The sequence below is a fragment of the Balearica regulorum genome, chromosome 5 (genome assembly GCF_011004875.1).
Source record: "Balearica regulorum gibbericeps isolate bBalReg1 chromosome 5, bBalReg1.pri, whole genome shotgun sequence".
Taxonomy (NCBI): domain Eukaryota; kingdom Metazoa; phylum Chordata; class Aves; order Gruiformes; family Gruidae; genus Balearica; species Balearica regulorum.
Window position 1 is genome coordinate 59,856,291 of NC_046188.1, and position 23,009 is coordinate 59,879,299.

Consider the following 23,009-nt stretch of genomic DNA (forward strand, 5'->3'; position numbering starts at 1 on the left):
TTCTGCTTCCAAATTCCCTTAACACTCATTCTGATAAAGCATGTGGTTCTTCTCCCAGTTTTTCTGGCATTGACAATTGTCCAGTACAATGTGAATTTCATTAGGCACAGGAATCTAACGAAAGATGCAACAGACTTAAGGCTCTATTAAAACTCAATTTTGAGATGTTTATATTTGTAATGTCTCAAGAACTTGAAGATCACACTAATTTTGCTCTAGAGATGTCTAAATTATTCATTTAAAATAAACACAAATTTCTTCTTTTTTTTCCCCCTCAAATTATTTGTAATTATTTTCTTTTCATATTTATTTGCTGAACATCTATGAATTGTTCCCTCTCCTGGGTTTTACAAATTGGACTAACAACTATATGGTGTTTGTGATCTTTTTTTACTGGAAAATAAATGCCTTGAAGTGACAGCCATTTTTTACTCTCATATATTCTTGTTTACAAATTAACAAATATCCGTCTATGAACAACCATCGTGCTAAGAAGTTTCATTGAAGAAAAAATAGTTTTTACAAAAACACATATGAATAACGTTTAAAAAGGAGCACTCATGAATCATACAAAGGGTTTTTAAAAGTTCGTGGGAATTCTTGCAACTGCTGTTTCCAGTACTTCACAGGCTCTGCTTAGAATACAACATTAAGCTTTCAGGTCAGAGTCTCATACAGTGTAAACTGGCATAGCTCTCCTTGTTGGCATGACTTCCTTTCATTGCCTTCAGCAGAGATGCAATAATTCATACATGGTAGGGCTGTAGTCATCACTTTGTGAGTGTCAGTTCTGCAATCTCTTGGAAGAATATGAAAGGATATGAACGGGTGTCCCTTCTCACCTGCATTTCTCTTCTAGTAATTCTCCCGATCTTGTCTTCTGACTCTGGTCCTCAACTTGAATTCCTAAAATCGAACTGGGTTTGTATTGACTTTCACATTCCTGGATGAGAGTTGTGGTTTAGCTGCTTATAAATTGAGAAATATATGAGCCAGAAGCTATTGAACAAGAGAACACAGAACTGCCCATTATCCGCTCAATCACAAGCACTTTTCAAGGTAAATCTGTACTTAAAATACCACTTCATTGACTGATGGTACTTGTTTATTATACAACACTTATAAAGTCTCTAATAATGTGGTGTTTCATTCTCAGCAAAGAATCTTCCAAATTAGCACTCAGGAGTAGTTTTAATGCAAGTGACACCCTGTCATCAGTCTGCCTTCACAATTACAGGCCTGGTTAAACAGCAGTCTTAAACAACACCAAACATTCAGGCTCAGGCAGTTCCCAGAATTAGGAAGAGAACACAGTCAGGCCTGGGCCATGTACTTACTGCAACTACAACCATCCATCTTTTCCATGCAAAATGGGGGCACTGCTGGAAATGGACCTTTTAAGGCCTAAACATATGACTGAACTGTAGCTTTGCTTCAACAAGTTCAGGAATTAAAACAGTATCTTTATCCTTCTCTGCATGAACCACTTTATAAAATCCAGCAACCTCACATAAACTTTGTTTTGTACTGTTTTGCCGCTACTATTCTTCTGTCTTCCTTTACATTTAGCTCCTCTCACTTTCTCCCTTACTGCCAGTCCACCTCATCTCCCCATTTGCCTGTTTCCCTCTAGCACTGCACTGAAGGGGGGCTGCTTCCTCACACCCCCAGCTATCTCCTGCGTAGTCTCTTTGGCCAAGAACAACTGTGGGCTGTTGTGCTTTGCCTCTGAGCTGTTTGCGGGCAATTAAAGCAACATGATTTCTACCACCACTGAACAGTGTAGTAGGAACCTATTCTAACTACTGTTGTAACTATTTTACCATGTTGCATTTACTATGTTAGGTATTTCAATAGTTGCAGAAGTCAGTTTCGTTCAGCCATCCTAAGAAGCAGCAGCACTGCACAGCAGAAGAGGCTTGATATGACAGGCTAAGACATAAACTAAAAGCCCATTCCAAACGGTTGACCATCAGCACACCAAAGGTACCAAAACCACCTTACAGCCTTGCTTCATGCACATCTAACAGCTGCCCAGTAGCTGTGGTGGCTATGAAAAGTGATAGCAGATGCCCAGGTGTGATAGTGATGTTCTTGCTGATGAGTCTAGGGAGTTATGCCAACACACTGTCTGTTGCTGTACAGGTGGGAGTAGCAATGACAGTGTTGATTTTGGACAGATAGTGACTAAAGGCAGAGATGGAAGGATGTGATGCTTAGGAAGTTAAGCATCATTCTGCTCCCCCTGGGGGAGGATGAGCAACTGAGAAGTTGTGCTGTTCAAATGCTACAACTTAGACAAAAAAGTTCTCAACAGAATCTATAGGGCAACATTTTGTAATGCAATCGTTCTTACTACAGATAAAGTAATAGCAATTCTTCCCTTAAATTCATGAGAACGCATTGCAGGATCGCCACCAACTTTGTTTTTTTCACTGGTTGAACATGTAAATAGCTCTACTCAGTGGATGGTATCATAACTCCTGAAGTGTCTAAGCACCTGGGGACCAGGACAAAATACAGCTGCCCTGGGAAACACTCTCTGAAGACAGAAGGAGGGTACAAAATGTACCTAATTGTGGATTCTAGTTTTTCAAGTGCCCTCTGTCTTTCCAGGCCAAGCCAAATACTCTGCTGAAAGAAATTCTCTCTCATTGGTAGTATCAGAGGACTAAGGAAACAGACAGATTATGTCCTGATTTTCCATTCCATCCTACTATTTAACCACATGTAAGATTTGCATGAGTTTCTCTATTTGTAGAACAGTACTACAAAATAAACACAGTTATAAAGCGCTCTAAGATACTAGCAGGAATGAACTACTATGCGAATGTTAGTTACAGTAAACGTATGGAGTGATTGCTAAAAAGTTGGGGAATCTGAATCACAGAAGCCTTACCATCACTAATTCTGATGTCTATTTAAAATGAAACTGAAGCATTGCAGGGGAAATTATTTCTGATCCTTCCATTGTGATATTTGAGGATATTTCCTTGCTATTTTCTAGTGCTTTTAATAATGAAGCTACACATGATGTTCTCCATGATGTCTGCAAAAAGTGGAGCATGAATTTTTACTTTCAGGTACGCATACTTCAATGATTTTTTTCTTGTATAAAGCATGCTAAAAGGAAACAATAGCCGTACATACAATTCTGAAACTATTACTTGATGTCAAACACCTCATCTAAGCCATTTCCCATGCAAAAAGATGAAAATCCAAAAACATCTGAAAGGAGTTGGGGGGGGGGGGAAGGAAGTTACCCAATTTAGAAGAGAGGCTATAGCAGTAACTAAGAACAGCAACTTAAACTGCGTATGAGGGAATGGTTCCTGGCAGCCAGATATATTAATGCACATCTAGATGCAACTGTGCAAAGCCCTCCATGATGGCAGCTCTAAACCCATGAATGGTATAGCTGTAACAGTAAAACTTTGCACCAGAGTGAAGAACGGCATCACCAAAACCCTTAGTCATACAAGCAGTCCTGAATTAGGGTACTAATCGTTTTGACTAATCTATTTTGATAAGGACTACCAGGTGGGCAAAATAACCCCCTTTATAGAGCATTTCACCACTACTAGAATAAAATTAGCCTCTCACCAATATCTTTTGTGGTTACTGGCAAGTTCACTGAGATTAAAAGGAATATTTATTCAAATATTCCCAATATGCTAGAGCAAACGTAAATGGCTGCAGCTCTGCTTAAGCAAGAGATCCTATATGAACAATGGAAATCTCATAGAAGTATGCCAAATAATGTTTGTTACTGCTTTCCCTGTTAATAGCATAATCCCTAACATAGGAAAAGCCTACTCCTCTTTTAAAGAAAGTTCTCACTTATTATCACTTATATATGAGCCTTTTTGGGGGGCTGTTTTTAACATCATTATTTACAAAATTAAATACATAGTAATGGGAAGGAGACACAACACTGTAATTATGAAAGGAGCAGAATCTTGTCAAGAAAAGTTCCCTTGCCTCTTTTTCCCTCTGTCATTTATTTCCTGCTATCTCATTTATACACAACTTCAGCTGACATTCAAAGGTAGTTCTTGATCTTGTAAATACTGAACTGAGCTAATTGAAGTGACTTGTTGTTGTTGTTTGCCTCTTAACTATAATTAAAATTTCTAATTGGAATTTACAACCGTGCCTGTAGTGTGTTGTTATCACAGATGACATGCCAGAAGACAGTTATGGCGCCCTCCCAGAAGATGAAGAGTAATGGCTCTGGCTCACGGGTGAATTACACAGTTCCTTAGCAAACACTGAGGACTAGCTTAAAAACCTCCTGGAGGCAAACAGTGGTTACCACATAATTATGTGACAAATAAGCCACAGCCCATGCAGTGAGTTGAGTCTGATGGATGACATTTTCAGATATTTTTTGTCTTCATCATTCATAATTTACTCAAGCCTGGTGCCACTAGAGATCAATATTAAAGGCACTAGGTGAAGGAAGCCAGCACAGAACACAGTTGCAGCATGTGTAACTTGGTAAGGAGGTACAGAATCGTATCTGCATTTCACCAAACTCATGTTTCCAGCTCACGATGAGATCCAGGTACAGAGGACAAGACTACCTTGTTGCTGTGTGTTTATTGCTGACATATTAGGAGGATTCATTTGCTGTATAGTCAAATCATGTAACTGACAATTCCATAGGTAAAACCACATTCCATAACTTAAGCGGAGCATAATAGGGTCCTTTTCAGAAAGCAAATATAAAAGGTAGTCAGAAAAAAATTACATAAACTGGAGGGATTTTTCAGTTTCTCCAGTCACTCCCACAAATACATCCATTTCCTTTATGTCATTTTTGCTTATGTTACTTTTTAGAGTTAGATAATTTGCACATCTGTCTTTCTTTGACAAGCATGTAACATTATTTTTACTGTCGAGATTTGCATGGAAACACCTTAACCTATGCCCATATACTTAGCCACTTGGGGAGATACAATGTCTTAACCCTCTTGTTTGCCAATAAATCCAGCTATTGTGTAAGAAAATGGAAAGGTTTTGGTAATTTGAGTCTTTGGCACATACTAGAGTAACAGGACAACAGCAGAGAAAGAAAAACAGCTTTAGAAGAAGGGTTTCACAAGAACAGGGTTTGGAAGTTGACACAGCTTTATGGTGTGAAGAAGGTGGCTGAACATTTCAGATTTGTGAAAATGAGACAGTAAATATATCAAGTAAAAAAAGATGTTGCTTCGGATAATGTGTAAATAGACTGAATATACATATGTACGTATGTATGTACAATTTTTTAAAATGCATTGTTTCATTCATACGACATGCACAGTTAAAGATCAGAAATGGAAACTTTTATCAATAAACCTGGGTCAGTGCTGACTCTCATATTTCTTAAATTCTTTCAAAATGAATAAACAAACTTCATTATCAAAATGCTAATATACTAACAATTCTCAATTTATGGCAGAAATAACATTCTAGCTTTCTATAAAAGAGCTACTAAACAGCTTACAGAGGTATTGTTGCAGGAAAACCATGACAAGTACAACATGGTTCCTCCTACACAGTCCACTAAGAGCAGCAGCAATATTAGAGATCATTAGACAAACTAACCTGTGGTGTCATTCCATGGCAGATATACATGATTGGGATATTCTCCGTGTCTGGCCCTTGATCAAGGCACAAATCACTTTTCAGGGAATTCTGCAGCTAAAATAAACAGAAAGAAAAAGAAATCAAGCAAATCTTACATGAGAAAAAGATGGTGTCATTACTTTCTTTTCTTTGAAAAAAAAAAATCATGTGTAGTTGAGCAAGGAAAAATGCAAAATTAAGAATACGTGTTGCAGTGAAGATATTGAAGAGAAAGCACCTGGACTAAATTCTTCCTTGTAGATAATCCAACACTACTGATACCAATAATGTTACACAAGGTTTCAGGGAGGGTAGATTTCAAAAGCCTTCAGAGATAGCAATTATTTTTTATATAAGTTTTAAAAATATTAAGTCTAATGAGTGTCTGGTACACACTATATACAAAAGGCAATTTTTTTACCAGTGCAGCTAGCATCGCAGTATGGATGAGTTTCAAACATAGGACAAAGCCCTGTAATTAAACAGCTTTTCAGAGTCACTCAGGAGAGTCTTCTGATTTCTGGAAATAATTAAAAAATATCCTTTCTGCTGACACTTAGAGACTTCTGGCCAATTGGTATGCACTAGTGCTTCTTTGTATTATTCCGGGCTAACCCAGCACAGCAATCTAGCTATGAACAGACTGCAAAGTACTTGGCCCTGTTCATCCCAAAGCCCTGTATATTACCTGTGCAATGCTGAGACAGAATTTTCTGAAAGTGAAGTACTAAATTAATGAGCACAGATAGCTGGAAGGTCTTTTTAGAGTGTGAGGCCAAAGATGTGGACTGCATACCCATGGGCATCTATAAAGGTGTTCAGCGGTATAAGATCAGTTCAGAGAACATGAGAGAATAGCCTGATGGAGGCAGTGAAGAGGCGATGTGGTTTGCAACCATCTGTGATTAACTGAAAGTCCTGTCAGCTGGGTACAGGGGCTTCCTTTGAGGAAAACAAATTGATATGCTTAGAAAGGAAGTCTAGAAGTGCACTAGTATGTAAGAAGTGTGTACAAGCCAAAGACTGAAGCCAGGCAGTGAATAAAATCACACCCATGAACTCATCTCTACAAGAGTTCCAACTCCAAACGTAAGTCTAAATTCAATGATAGAACAAATCTCAATGTTAAAGAGAAAATATGCATTAGGTATCAATATTGGCCTTAGCTGCAAGAATTAAATAAAGTTTCCTCTCTCAAAGCTTTGTATTTCTTAGCAATAAACATAACCACAGCCATGACTCTAATCGTAATCAGATGTTAGGCACCACTCTCTCCAAAGCAATGATAAGTATCCTGGATCCATTCGTGCCCGAATCCATCGCTACCTTTGGCTTTTCAAAACCTCTTCCACAAACTCAAACTTTGAATCTGCAAAATTATCTCAAACATCAAGCTGAAATCAGGGAGCCAGTGCCTACACTAAATACATCAGCTTTTGGCCCGCTGACATTGCTTTCTCCTAACTCTAAGGGTACTGCAGAATTCAGAAAGAAATTTGGTTCCCAAACCTTTACTCTGGCCACCAACCCTAACCCTAGCTATATGCCACAGCATTAACTAGACATGAATGATACAACTATTTTCCTAACTCTCACAGAACAGGAGGAAATCTAGGATTCAGGAAATAAATACAGGTGTTGACACTGTAGATGCCTACATCCTAACCCTCACCCCTATTCAGGTAACTTTTGTAATTACTCAGTATTTTTTTAAATTAATGATAATGCTATAGTAGCAATATCTCTTTTCTACAAAAAATGAAGAAGTTGATGAATGGAAGCACTTACAGAATCAGCAAGCAGCTGACTTGCTTTGAAATATCACACCTTTCTCCATTAGAAGACATGCAAGCGAACAGGAAAGCTTGCAAGGAAGATTAGAGATCCAAACTGTTCTTTTACTAAAAAGACTGGGGCACTTTATCTTTTTGTTTCATAGAACAGTATTTCATAAAACACTCCCCCTTTACCTCTACAGATATGTTGCCATAGCTGTCCACTACTTCTTTTGTGACAGAACAAATAATGAATAAGGCCTACTCCTCGCATCTTTTGTAACTGATGAGGCTACTCTCACACTGCAGACAAAAGCCTGCATCGTGTGCATTATTATGTAGTACCTAAATATGCATGTTCTGCTGACATGAGTTCAGTATTTCTGTTACAAACTCTTCTGATTCTTTTTGGTTTGTATATTGCCATCAAGAAACCTCCAAAGGCTGATGAAAAATTCTTAGCAGAATATAAAATCACAGGGTGCCTGTTTGCTGATTTTCACCTTCCACGTCACGCACACCTGCCCTCTCTGTTTAGATTGCTGTTTTCTAAGGCCAAGAATTATCTGTTTTAATTAGCACAGTACAACTCAAGCATGATTTCAACATAGACAAGGGTACTACTGTCACACAAGTAATGATGACGATGATCCCAAAATACAGGCATTCCAGGTTCTAAAATCTGGCTACAATATTAAGAAGCTTGCAGTTAAAATACTGAGCCTATTTTGTCAATTCACCTGCTGCCACAAACCTTCCAATTGATGTGACCTCCTACGTGTCTAAAAAATCATGCCTTGAGTATCTCTGAGTGGAATGCAAGCCATGAAACAAACAAATAAACAAAAAATCAGGGAGGAAGATAATGTTCAGAATACCTCAGCACAAACTACAGCAGAGCAGTTGTTTCTGTCAACTAACCAGTCTAACAGATTATTTAACTAGTGACTTCAAGTTTATCCGATTCTTCTACTTAGAGCCAGGCATTGTCTTCATGAATTACTTCCACTACTACACCTTCCTCCCCAACCTTTTTAGAATGGGAAATGTAAACAAGATCCTTACCACCCCATAGGCGACAGTATCTGAATACATTCTCATTTCTGGATACACGCTGACGAGATACCACCTAAAGGTCTTGCACTGGAGCTTTTTCCTCAAGGCCTTCCTCTCAGAAATATCACCAATATCAATTCCGGAGTCCTGCACATAAAACAAAGGACAGAAAAAGCAGAAAAGACATCAGTGATACACTTCTGTGTAAACTAATCATCCAGAGTCTCCCTCATTGCAAAGATGATTATGGCCTGCGATAATTATCTGCTTTAGGTTGCGATGTGAGTCTGTTACCCACACATGCTCCATAAGTGGCCCAGTTAAATATGATTCAGGTCACCATGGCAGGGTCTCTTTCAAAGGCTGCTTTGGTCAATGGAACCAGTCCTATTGACTTCAGTGGGGTTTAGATCTAGCTTCCGCTGAATGTCACTGTTCTCTAAATTCCTGGCTCTTTCCAAATCCAAAAGTAATTCGCAGGAAGTAGCAAGTTGCCCTAGAAACAACCTTATTACTGGTGTCCCACTGTGGCCTAATCATTAGTATATGACACTTTCTGGCTGTTTCTGAAGTCTGGGTTTACTGCTTCACTGCAAAGAGCAGAAGCTCTGCTCACCTTTCTGAAATACCACTTATTAAATTTCTCTTGTCATGTAAAAAAGTAAGTTGCTATTTTTGATAAAGGCAATTGCAGGATATTCTCTCCTCTAATTTTTATTCTCCTTTACATTTCTGGCTAACCTAATTTCTGCTTATCATAAGAGCAGATCATAAAGTGTGAGTTTCATAAAGTCCCTGTATATAAAAATCAATAATTTATCACATTAAAATCATGCAGTGGAAATTTTTAGAGAGGGATCTAAGTGCAAATCCACAGCTGCTATTTGACAAGAAGTAAAATGAGACATTTTGCTCCACACTGTGCTCTTCTGCCTCAGAACAAAACGCAGGATAAATACATTTTCATAGGGAAATCCTATAATCTATCTACTTAAACAGCTGCCTTAACTGGGCCATAAACACCCCAAAAGATTTTGTCAGCCACCAGATAAGATTTAAAAATAACATTGGAAGCATTGAATTTTCTTAGTTACACATCAAAAAGGTATCTTTGTAAGTATCTAGGTTTCAGAGCTGCTGAAGCAACCGCTGCTCCTTACATCCCAAAGCACTGAATTAATGTTAATCTGGAACAAGTGTATTTTATTATGGAAGCATTTTCTAACTAAAGTAAAAATTACTTGTACATTAGCAAAGTCTACTAAAAAGTAGGAAACTGAGATCTGGCATAAACAGGCGTAACTCAAGTTAATTCTTAAAAATGATGACTCCCGTCCTGGAAAGCCCTACATCATTCATAAAACTATATGTGGAACTACTTCTTAAGCGATCTTTTTCCCTTGACTTTTCTAGCAAGTGAATAGATAGAAGAACATGCTGTAGGGTGCTGTAAGACAGCCAACTGATCCCATGGACAAATCCTGCTCATGCACCGCTCTCTGGCTGCACTTGCCAGTGTGTCTGCCACTTGTGTGAAGGAAAAGGAGGATGCCAGCACACAGACATTTGACTTCCAGCACTAACAAGGCTGCCTTGGATCAGGTACTGAACCGGTCCAGTGCATCCCAACTCCTTTCTCATGCAACCCTGCAGGCACCAATGCTTGTTTCCCCCTAGTTTATTGTATGAGGTAAGAAAGAGCATCTTGGGCCTCAGTAATCACATCCTCCCATGCAGCTGGAGGGGGAAAATAGCTCACACATAGCACACTCCCTTTATCACCAGCAACAGCTCAGTGTATTCCCCAAAGCTGAGAATATGATGTGACGGGGGAAAAAAAAAAAAAACCAACAAAAAACTAAAAACCCAAAAATATAGGGGGAACACATGGAGAGCACAGCTCTTGCTACTGGGATTTGAAAAAAATCTTTCCTTTGGGTTTCAAGTGCTTTTATGAATCTATTTATCTAAGTAGTTACGATGCAGAAGTCACCATGGTGTCCGAGATCCCCATTTGAAGCCCTCAGTACTTCAGAGCCATCCACAGAGATCCCAAGAGGGCAGTCACAGCACGCTGCCAAATAATTTATTACTATTAGCTCTCAAATACTAAAACCTTTGGAAACAGCTGGCTATGGTGCTTCTCACAGATCTGGGAATTCTTCCATGGAAAAAACAGGTCCTGTGGTTAACATTTTGGAGTAACATATTTCATGGAAAGTCCCAACTGTTATAACTGAAAACATTTCTATTCCCTGCACAGTCCATTACCAGTACACTATTTCATCAGCTTCCAGAGAGAGAATTACTCCTGTAGTTATCCACTTGTGTAACAGTATTTGGCCATGCTGTCAGTCCTCTCTGCATGTCTCTCACAATGATGTCTCTTTTTGCCCAAGCTGAAGCTAGGTTTGATTTAAAAATTGTCCCTCTTTGCTATTTCACCTTTAATCTTGAGGTAAGCAAAGATGAAACAGAAATATTGCCATGCAGTCTCATATCTAAATTTGACCTAATCCATCTCTTTGCCCCCTGCCTACTGGAAGTCTGTATTACAAGTGTCTCACAAGCTCCGAGTTATTTTTTAGGTTGCTTCTTTACACTGAATACTCTCCTCTTTCTATAGATATTTCTATACCAACCAGAGACTTCATTGCTCCTAACCTTTTGATGTACAAAAGAGGACTCCAATTAATGATGTAGGTTCTCCTTATACTGACTGATTCAATTACAGTGCTTGGGAGTGTAATTTTGTACTGTATTTTCATCTTCCCCTTAAAATGCCAGTAGCTTTCCTTAAACATGTACTCATTTCCTACTGCTCCAGCATCAGTTCAGTACTCGCTAAGTTTAGTGCAGGAAAGGAAAAGGAAGTCCTAGGTCTTTGGAGCTCTTCCCCTGATTCTTGGCACCAGGCCTCGCACAATGAACACAAAGATACTTAAAACAGCTTCAAATTACACAACTGGTTTGGGATACTGGAGCACGTGTCAGGCTGTCAGAACAAAGCAGGGCCCCCACATTCTTCTAACTCCTTCCCTATCCCATGGCAAAAGATGCAAGCTGGGTGAACAACACCTGAATGCACCCAGCTGTAAGTCACAGATCCCATCTGACAGGAAAACCTTCTGATGGTCACAAAGGTGCCATACTGTCTCTGAACATCATGCAGCAGTTACTACGTAATGAGTAGATTCAGGCTTTATAGGCCTGTTACAACTGTGAAAACTGAGCTGTTTCCCAGTATATCTTAAATAAGTATGTGGGCATGTGTGTGTGTGTGTGTTTAGTTTTCTACAGCAATGAAGAGATACAAATGAAGGTTCTTTGTGCTTGGTTCCATACATACACATAATAATAGATTTCCCCCTACAACAGAGCCATCGCATTGCAGAAGAGGCTACCACTATTAAAACCTGATGTAGTGCTTGCCATTTCCAGCTTCTAAGTTTGCACCATGGTTTGACAGCAGTAGCCTTTGTGAAGATGAAGAGAGAAGATAATCTGCATTACAATTTATTCAAGCAGTTCAGTGCAACGATCAGAACATTTGTGGTGGGAAAATGACTGCAGATTGAAGTAGTAAGAAAACTTGTTATTCCTCTTCAAAACTATGAACCAAATCTGTTTTGGCAGCACAAGCTCTACTGTGCAAACATCTTAATGCACAGTAGATCTTTGTGACCTGAAGAAATCCGTTCAATCCACATACTGCATTTATTTTTCCTTTGTTTAATAAAATATATTTGTTTCCTTTGTTTAATAAATGAGTTTTTAAATTTATTATAACAGGCTTATTTTTTCTTCTGATCTATCAACACATTTGATACTGTGTTATTATTACTTGTTAAATGAAATATCTTTGTGTTCTTTATGAATTTGATTTCCAAATTGCATTCCAATCTCAACTTTGCACAAGATTAAGCACCACCACCATCATATCTGGATGACTATTATGCAAATATATGTATAATACTCCATATCCTGGTTACAAAAAGGAATTCATAAGTTTTGTGTTAATGCTGTTTGCAAGTCAAAAAACTGAAACTTGATCAATGAATGAAGATCAACCAATCCTCAGGAAAATAACTAACAATGAAAAATAGAAACTGAAATATAAATCTGTCAGGTTAATCACAAATAAAATTAATTTGAGATTGTTTTGATGTAAAATAAGTAACCCTATCTTCCAGAAACATCTTTATTCTTGTATGCAATGCAGTGTGACCACTCAAAACCGGGATACTTAAAGGGTAGCTTGTAGTCTGTGAACATGAGACTAACTTCCAGAAAGGTCCCTGTACCAGATCATAGAGGAATTTGTTTCTTGGTGCTTTCATGGTATATTATACGGCTAATTCTGCAACCCGAAAATAGGACAATGACTTACCCACTTTGCCAAAACTACCTAGTTTTAACCATGAGAGATGAAGGAAATTATTGAAAGTAGTTGAATCATACAGCATTCATGTATGTAGCTGGTTTTTTTGTTTCTAACCCTTTTTCCTTATTAAACTAAAGAAGGAGAAGTACAGCATTTTAGTTCTCAAACCAAAAATCAGGGCAAAATTGTTTCTCTGAACAGTTGCAAAATCACTCAGAGAGATTTTACAGATATTTTATTAAAGAAAAAATAAATTGACCAAGTTCATTTATTAAGTCTATAATATTTGCTTTTGCTAAAATGATGAGAACTGCACACTGTAAGCCAAACCTCAAATTCAACTACAGCCATGGTTTCCAACCTCTAGGTGGAAACAACCTATTCTACATGGATCACAAATAGGTGCAGGATAATAGTAACCTTTCTCAGAGCCCTAGAGCTCTCAACAGTTCATAGATTAAATACCACTGACTACAGAAATGAAGAACATCTAAAATCAGATCTCAAACAGAACTCTCAGGTTAGCCATCTGACATTATCTTTTCAATACAGTCCACCAACTATTGCTCATCTATGGAAAAGAAATCTGGACAAGCAGGGCAAGAGTTGCAGCTAGATTCTGCAATATGCCATGACATCCACCAGCCACCCTTACTCTGATGTGAAATTACTCAAGAGTGATACTTCCACGCTTGAATCGATAGATGTTAACATCTCTCACCCCTTGGCAGAACTCCCCTCACAAATCTGGTGGAATTAGAGCTCTCTGTGATGGTAAATAAAGACACTCAAATTCAAAATAAGATGTGTAATATAGATTTGATGCTTCTTTCTTCCACACTTCTGCAACTACTAGATTAAAATCTCCAGGCAGAGTCATCAGTGACAATGATGAACTTGACAAAAAATTAATTTTTAAGGAACCCGAAGACAAAGGAATTATTCTCGAATAAGACACAACTACATATACGTTTTTATATGTAAGTATGTAGGTATAGGCATATCTTATGCCTATATGTAAGATATAAATACATACGTATGTGTATATGAATAACAAAAACATAGCAGAAAAATAAAAATTCAGAGTAGGAACCAAACCCAAAAGGATCTAAGGCCAAAGCTTGCAAACACTAGTCTTTATGACTCACCTCCTGAGGTATGTTCCATGCCATATAGACATGGCTCTTAAATTCATCCATCCAGACTTCAGCCACCCTTAGTGCATTTCGCCGGACATGAGCAGTTAGATCTTCTGTATATGGTTTATGTGCTCTTTCAATGTGGGCAATCCTGGAGCAAGGTAGAACCTCCACACTTCCTCCACACTGCCATACCTAGGAGGAAAAAAGACATTCTGCTAGTGAGAGGTCCCTACACCACTGCTGTCCTTTAGTAAATACACTGAAATAATTTTATTTCTATGCTTGTCATTGTTACAAAGGACAATAACTACTCAAGACATATTTGACTATACAGATATTTTTTTAGACAGTTGTGAGAGGAGTTATTACCTTGCCTTACCATGAATTATTACTACTACTTAAACTTACTACAGAATTATTATATTACCAGGAGCGTCTCATCACAATCTTTCTGGATCAGTTTAGCTATTCTCAAGATAACTAATTAAAATCATTTATAGGTCATCCAAAACAATAGCATCTGGGTTCAAGTTTTAATGCCTTGCACACATACATGCACTATTCAGAATCTGGAACTAGACAAAGGGAAACTACGCCAATCAACTTTTTAAGATCACTGAAGTTTCAGGTTCTGGGAAGACTAGGAATATAAATACATCTTATTCTTTGCTTTAATCATAGCTCAGAAAGGACCAGGTTTATTTCTTTTGAGGAGTGACAAAGACTAAGATAGCCTAGTGAAAAACACTACTCTTATAAATTATAAAAAATGTACAATGTAATGTGGTAGGTTGACCTTGGCTGGACACCATGTGTCCGTCAAGCCACTCTATCACTCCCCTCCTCAGCAGGACAGAGGGGGAAAAAATAAGATGGAAAAAAAAAAAAAAATCTCGTGGGTCCACATAAAGGCAGTTTAGTAAAGCAAAAGGCTGCACACGGAAGCAAAGGAAAAATACCACAAAAGATTTATTCTCTACTTCATCAGCAGGTGATGTCTGGCCACTTCCCAGGAAGCAGGGCTTCAGTATGTGTAGCAGTTGCTCCAGAAGACAAACATAAACAACAAATGGCCCCCTTCCTTCTCCTTTCTTTCAGCTTTTATTTCTGAGCAGACGTTATATGGTATGGAATATCCCTTTGGTCAGTTGGGGTCAGCTCTCCTGGCTGTGTCCCCTCCCAAGATCTTGCCCACCCCCAGCCTACTGGTGAGGGGGGAGATGTTGGAGACAGCCTTGATGTGTGCCAGTCCTGCTCAGCAGTAGCCAAAACCCTCGTGTGTTACCAACACCTCGCTAGCTACCAATACACAGCACAGCACTGTGAGGGCTGCTACAGGAAAAATTAACTCCATCCCAGCCAGACATGTAGGTTACTGTACCTGCTCAAGCGTGTTTCAGTTTTGCCACTACCACAAACGTCCACAGTGTTAACCATGAGTATTGCATTCATTTCTGATTTTCGCTCTTTCTGCTTTCACCAAAAGAGAAAAACACTTTGGCAGCCTTAACAGTCAGTGAAGTACTTGAATTATTTTACATAGAAGCTCTTTTTCTGTGTATCTTGTATGATGGAAACTCCCAAACAAGATCAAGGCAGCCCATTCAGAATGGCTGAGTGGATGCTGCTCAGGTGAAAACTCAGATGTACTCAAACTGTTTGATCTTGCTGAACAAGTACCTCAGTGTCCCAGAGGCAGCTGTACTCACTGAGAAGTGACAGAATTTGCCTTCTGATACTGCTAGCAGGGATTTCTGAGGCTTGGCATCCCATACCAAGACAGCAAAAAACCAGAGCGAGGGTGCTCCTTCCTCATACAGCCCATCCAGGACACAGCATATTCTGGTCTCCCTCCTAGTGGCCAGGGATGTGGGTTGGCAGAACATCATGTTCTGGAGCTGCTCTCAGAGCCCTCAGGTCTGTCCATCCTATAGGCATATGCTCTACTAAGGAGGCACTTTGTTCAGACATTCATTTTATATATTTAGACATCTGGCTTGAATACAGCATTTAGGCATTTGGCAGCTCCTGAGATCAGAAAACGTGGCACAGATTCAGAATGTTTACAAAGCCATTTCTGAACTGGTGCCTAATTGCATTCAGCATATGCTGGGAGAAGAGATAGAGCCTTGGTTTTCAGAGCTCTCTGGAAGATGAGAACCATGAACCTACTGTACAGTCAAGAAGGGAGCTGAAAAGACTTCAGCATGCCTCCATGTCCAGAACTTGGAAAACCGCAAGAGTAAATAAACATAACCATTACCAACATCAGGGCAAAACTGAGATGATCATAAATATTTAAAAATAAATGGGCAATTGATCTGGCAGAAGAATAAATAATCTGGAAACAACATTTGTGTCCTGTCTTTCTAAATGTCATATAAAGTGGGCAAACACTTAATTCCAAATGTTTGTCAAATGCTTAATTCCAAATGGTTCCGCTACATTTCCTAATAAAGATTAAATGTGAAGTATCATCAGGCTTTGCTCACACAATGCCTGCTTTCAGTCCAAGCCGTTTCTCAGTACAGCATTGACATTCAGCTACAAATTGTTTCAGAGTTACTCACTGTACACTGTTTAAATTAGTATCATAAAAGGCAAGGAAGATATAGAGATGGTCATAACTTAGCCTAGGACAAGACAACTCACATACCGCATGCGCTGCCTACTCTGCCTAACGTTTGCTCATTTTCACTAGGGATGGCCTCAGTCCAAGTCCAACATGAGCACCAAGTCCTTTGTGGGATTTTCAGAGTTAGGTCTGAATGCCATCTTGATAACTAGCTGAGCCAAAAATTCACGGTCTATAATAAGCTGAATTTCCAAGTAAATGTCTGGGTTCTGAAAATCTGAAGAGCAGACTCATCTATAATTTTAGTACTGATTCAGTAATCAGTAAAATCTAATTTGACTTTATAATGAAGTTATATGTGTTTTCAAAAAACATCCTGAGATGACAAAGTCTTTAATATACTTTGTAAATAACAGTTACCCACTACCTGAATAAACAGCAATTAATCAAATCTGGTGGCCACTCCTTTCTCTCTGACACTATCAGTATTTGTTCTATTTCCAAAGACTAATTAATTACTCTGCAAGGACCAGGGATTCACTTAAAAACCTAATGCTAAGAGGGAGTTGTCAATACAGATGCTGACAGAACAGGCGAGTTGTATTAAATAGCTTCAAAACCAAATCCTATTATTTCTAAGCAAAAATCTGCAATCCATGAAAATGTGATTAGCATGCACCAAAACTGGACTAGAGATATATACTAATAGTTTCCATATATCAAGACAAATAAAAGCCCTTTAATTAATGGCTTTTTAAAGAGGAAGACATGAGAAACACATATGATCTGATGATATGGGAATGGTAAGTTACAGTGCATGGAGAGCTTGCAGTTACAGCACCAAACAAGTAGCACTACCCTAGGCGTAGGCTATGAAGCCTTGCAGAGCACTCAGAGTGAAAGTGGATGCAATACTTCCTAAGGGCAGAAGGCACAATCCTGACGTGCTCAGCTGGTCACATCTAGGACAAGCCATGGTACCTTTCTCTCCCACAAGCGTTCTTTGCCAGTGGGATTACAGTACAGTGAGAAAGTTCTTTTCTCCAAACATTTCATTGCACTTAGGGGAGAGGCAGCTGCAGAGAAAGAAAATGTAGGTAGGCGTTAAAATGGGTTTTTCAAATGGCATGAAACTCTCTGGGAATCTCAAGGGATTCTGGATTCCCAACTCCCCAAAATATCTGCAAAATCTTCAGCCAAGGGTTGAAGGGCTTTGCTAGTCATACACTAAATATTAAATGCTATACTGAACAGGATATATGATAAACAAGATAACATGATTGACTGCTACAGAAACTGTTAGGGTTTTTTTTTTTTCCATTTTTCCTTGATTATATTTGAAATAAAGGAAGTACTTGCAGCTACGTCAAGATCTTCCTCCTCTCCTCAGACCAGCTGTCCACCTGAATCTGACCACTCCTTGCTCCCCCCATCTCCTTCACACGTGTAAACAAATCCATGGTAATCCAACCATTCTGTTGGAGCCACTGTGGATGGTTGGATGGTTTTTCAAGACATCTTGAAAAGGTGTAAATCTCACAACAAAAGTGCATAGGAGAGACTCATCAATTATTCTGAACCAACACCTTTTGGTCAAAGACAATTTTTAGGTTTTTTTTAAATTAATATTTTAATACTAAGAAATATATTTTCTGAAAGACTCAACTCAGAGGGAAGTTGTGAAGTCTTTTAGAGTGGTCTGTTCTTCATCTTTCATAAAATTCCTGTAGACATGAGATTATCTTATAGTTAAGAAATAGGAATAGCAATTCCTCACAACTTCACACGTTTCCCCCTGTAGAATTCCAGCTATTTCTTTGGCTGTCATTAGTAATCTGTATTCAGGCTTCATCCATACTGAATAGCACCTTTCTAGTTCTCCAGCACTGTTATTTTATGTGATGGCTATAAATAAATACAAAAGTATAAAACCAGTGAAGCTCTTCTAAATTATCACCCATGGAAGTCTAAAGATAAAAGAGCTTCAAAGACTTTTTTTAACCACATGGAACAGTTTGAAGTAAAATGTTTTATTTCTGAGCATACTGTTGCTGCAATCAGTAATTCTTAATGAAAAACCTGCATGTACAAATTGCAAGGAAGAAACTGGATGAATTTCCTAAACTATAGTGAAAAGGAAATACAGCACCTTCTCCTGTTGCCCATGAGGATGTTTTACCTATGGTAACCAGAGGTGGAAATTGCTAGCAATAGTCTCAATTTCCTGCCAAATCCCTAAACATACATACACACTTGTCAAAAATAACATATGCTTCCATCATTGTGATACAATAAATAGCAATTCACATTTCATCCTGTAAAAGCATCAATCACACCAGTGGGTCTCAGGCTTTGCCTTAAGGCAAAGACCTTAGAAAGTTTTCAAGTGTGAGGGACCTGCATATCTTCAGGAGTACTTCGCATGATTACTGGAGCCCCAGCAATGCAGAAAGTTTGCTTTTCTTTGGAGGAATTTCTTGAGGTTCTGGTCCTGCTGGTTCGCTTTGCAAAACCAAACTTTTAGAAAATGAACACACCAACTGGAGTTTCCCTTCCAAAGAGCTCTCAGAATCCACTTCAGTGTGTTTTCACACACTGAGGCCCCCAAGAAGGCCTCAGAAAGGGGTCTTTATTCTTGAATTTCTGGAGGAGGTTCATATATTTGGTATAGCCCCAAGAAAGGCTTAGAGAGCTTCCTTTTCTTGAAAGGGTTCCTTCATCACTACCAAAAGGTAGTAAAAGTCCATTAAAAAAATTCAAGGTGTAAAGGGACAGTAGCAGTGCCAAGGCAACTTCTAACACTTTCAAAGCTGAAAGACTAAAATCAGCAAAGCCTATAACTTAAACTAAGCAAAGCAAGTGGGAGATGATAGGAACATTAAATGAATACAGAGATTCGACTTTAAAAAAAGGGGGGGGAATCTCCCTTTTAAATTTTCAGTTGTTATATGTGGAAGATTTGTCCAAGCTCTAAGCACTTCTTACTGTTAATTTACTGAAGGTAAGTTTACATATAAGCTATAATTGTGGCCCTACATCTGTGTGAATTTATGTTCACCAAGGTTAAAGTGGCCCCAACGGAGCAAACAGAAAAGATGTTCTTTGTATTGGAAGAGCCAGGAAAGCAGAGGACACATCAAACTGCAGAACACAGAGCAGCTGCAACTTCCACTCTGTTAAAGTGGAAGAAGGAGCAAAGTACTGGGCAGTCCAGCAGGATGGCACAAGTGAGGCAGGTACAGCAGCAGTAACACACCAAATGGCTTCCTTAAGTATTCTGCAAAGGTGTAAGCCCTAATACCACTATGCTCACTTGTTCCCACTGAAACAAGGGCAGTAGTGACAGCATTTGCACAGCCTTCAGTGTGCGGAAGAGACAGATGACTCATACATCCTTAGAAATGTCTAAATCAATCTGGTCATAATTTTTTTTTAGAGCAAATTCCATTCACATCTGGAAAATCTGTTTCACTAGACAAAGGGTCTCCATTTCGATTTAGTTTTATTTTTAAATCTACATCCTTTAGTAAGTCCTTTTCAATTGCATTTAAACTTATTTGAATTTGCATATTTAATCAAACCAATTACAATTCTGAAGCTGATCCCTCTCAAATATTTAACTTATACTTCATTATAAAATTATATAACACTTCTTCATTAAAAGTGTTTCTTTTTATCTCTTTAATCACTGAGTGTTCTTTTCATGTTGTAGAAGCTTAATCTAATAAAAGAATAAACCCTATATGATGCTAAGCAGTTTATTGGCATGTACTGTATTCATTAAATTTACACAGATCATGCAGTTTCTCCAAGAAATGATGAGACCTTGTTTTAAATCATCATTTCATTTGGACTGCAAACAAAACTTTTTAATAATTAAGCGATTTCTCAAAAAGCTGAAGCAATTTCTAGCTTCCGTGAAGTCTGCAAATGACAAAATTAGAAGAACTCATTAAAGATGCCCTGAAGATAAAAAAAATAGTGTGAATTAATTACTACTGTGGATACAAACAAATAATCAACCATATCTTTAAAATATATTTTGGGGAACAATTTAATGCAAAAAATATTTGTGAATCTTGTTAACCTTTGTCATTACTATTAATCACTTACTGATAACCAATAATGAGCTTGATGCTTTACAGGCAAGTATAAATCAACTTATTTTTATTCAATATCATGAACTAAGTCTGTGATCAGTTCAGATCTGCATTTTTACTTTGGTATCTTGACAGGTGACTACAGAGAGGACAGAGAGAATGGTCAGATACAAGGATCACTGAAATCAACATTCACATTTCCAGTAGCAGTCAGTTGGTTTTGGATCGCACCCTGAAAGTTTTTGGATTGTCACGTACATTTGGGTATCTGTCTATATAAACCCAGAAAGTACATGCACTGGGTGAAAGACATTAATCTTTATTTAGGTCATATCTCCACTGAAGTGAAACCTTCACTAATAATTGCAGTGGTGACAATAAGTACTGATGGATTTGGCCAACTTTCCCCAAATTCATCAAGAAACCATGCACAGCTTTGCCTATCCCACTGGTGTCAAATGTCTTCCTCTCATTGAAGAAGTGTGCCCAAGCAGTAGAATTAAACAGAGAATCCTGGCCTGAGTGACATAAAGTCAGGATTAGAAAAATCAGAATATAGGTGGACAGGAAGAGAAAGAAAATACACTGCTTACTGAAGCTATGACTCTGGTTTACTCCCTGCTTCTAGATACTGAATGGGCTGGAAAAGAGAATCATGTCATTGGCATATGGCCCCACAGAGTGGGAAATTAGAGTGTAACTTCATTTCAAGAGGTGACTGCCTACAGTCACAGCTCAGAACCGTATGCATAGAGAAACTGGAGACTGAAGAAAGAGTTTTTTAAAATTACTTTATCTGTTTTACTGAAGCCCTGTGAGGTTTTTGAAGACTATTCTACATATCATCATCATACAAGCCCATCATATTTTCAGGTAAACTTATCTATTTGTGCGCAAGAATAGCTTTTTTCCATAACCAAGCTGATAATCTTAACTTGAAACTGTAAGCAACCTACAAATACATACCCCAACAATCTAAAAGACTTTTTAAAAGGAAATAAAAGGCTTTAACATAACTAGAGCTGCTCTCAGTTTTTAAAATGTAAATTATCCCTTGAATCTTACTTTTGAAGTCTTCATTAATTGCCTCATAGGCCCCATTTTTCATTAATTGTGCCTTTATAAAACACTCTCATTGAAAAAGTAATACATGTAAAGATTCTTCCCATATTAAATTGTCAGTAGTTTCCTTCCTCTTTTAGCTAATCACTTCAATTATGTACTTTTAAAATTGTTTTGTTCTGCAGGGATTAATTTTGTGCATATCTTCATGAGCTGTGAAACTTTTACAATGTATTGTTAAACTATGTATGTTGTGTTGCTGGTTTACAATTGCAGGAACTACTCTATGCCTTGTGTTACTAGGAGATAACATGCTTCAAGGGTCACTGAATGCATACGGCTTCATCCAGTTCTTTTTCAAATGTGTCTATCTCATTGCTAGGCACAGCAAATAACTGACACATAAATCATTTCATTGCCAAGTTTAAGTCATGAATAGGAAGTAAAAGAAAATACTTTTCATCTTAAAAGGAAAAAATAGCAAACTGAATAACCAGATCACCACTGCTTTAGTATTCATGATCAGTCTTGTTGATCTTGCACTAATCCTAAAGACTCGATTAGTACCAGAATACAAAGCTAAGGACAGGACAGGACAGGACAGGATAGGATATAGAGTCTTTCAGTTGGAAGGGACCTACAACAATCATCTAGTCCAACTGCCTGACCACTTCAGGGCTGACCAAAAGTTAAAGCATGGTATTAAGGGCATTGTCCAAATGTCTCTTCAACACTGACAGTGCTGGGGCATCGACCACCTCTCTAGGAGGCCTGTTTCAGTGTTTCACCACCCTCTTGGTAAAGAAATGCTTCCTCATGTCCAGTCTGAACCTGCCCTGGAGCAGTTTTGAACCATTCCCACATGTCCTGTCACTGGATACAGGGATTATGAAATTAAATTCTATAGAGATATCACCTCAGTATCACATTAAAACAAATAAAAGTATGGAATCTTCACAGACTAGGCCATGAAGAATTGTAATACCAGAAGCTAGAATGCCATTGCCACCATGCCATGACTTAAAGTGCAGAAAGATATTCAACATGAGGCTATCTTATAATAATGCACTGATTAATTTGCATCTCACCCGAGTCCACTGATTTGGAAGTGCATGTTGACTTAAACTGTTTTACTTCTTTCCAAACCACTATAAAACAACAATTTCCTCTCATAAAACATCAAGATGTCTATATTACTGCCCAGGTGGTAATTTGCCACCACACAGGCATAACCAGTAAAAAAACATCTGTGAGAATCTCCAAGCGCCTTTTCCTCCTTCCTTATAGGGTATAGTGATGCCA

At 38.3% G+C, this 23,009-nt stretch overlaps 1 protein-coding gene across 4 annotated transcripts in view; it reads right to left on the bottom strand.

The window, feature by feature from the left end:
* The window catches only part of GALNT18 (polypeptide N-acetylgalactosaminyltransferase 18), a 274,192-nt gene that overhangs the window by 44,770 nt on the left and 206,413 nt on the right, over positions 1-23,009 (bottom strand). For all 4 annotated transcript variants that reach the window (XM_075755180.1, XM_075755182.1, XM_075755181.1 and 1 more), the window contains exons 8-10: positions 13,977-14,162; positions 8,454-8,591; positions 5,593-5,688 (exon numbers count right to left, since the gene is read on the bottom strand). In XM_075755180.1, coding sequence (XP_075611295.1) covers positions 5,593-5,688; positions 8,454-8,591; positions 13,977-14,162 — 420 coding nt within the window. The remainder of the gene's footprint in view (positions 1-5,592; positions 5,689-8,453; positions 8,592-13,976; positions 14,163-23,009) is intronic.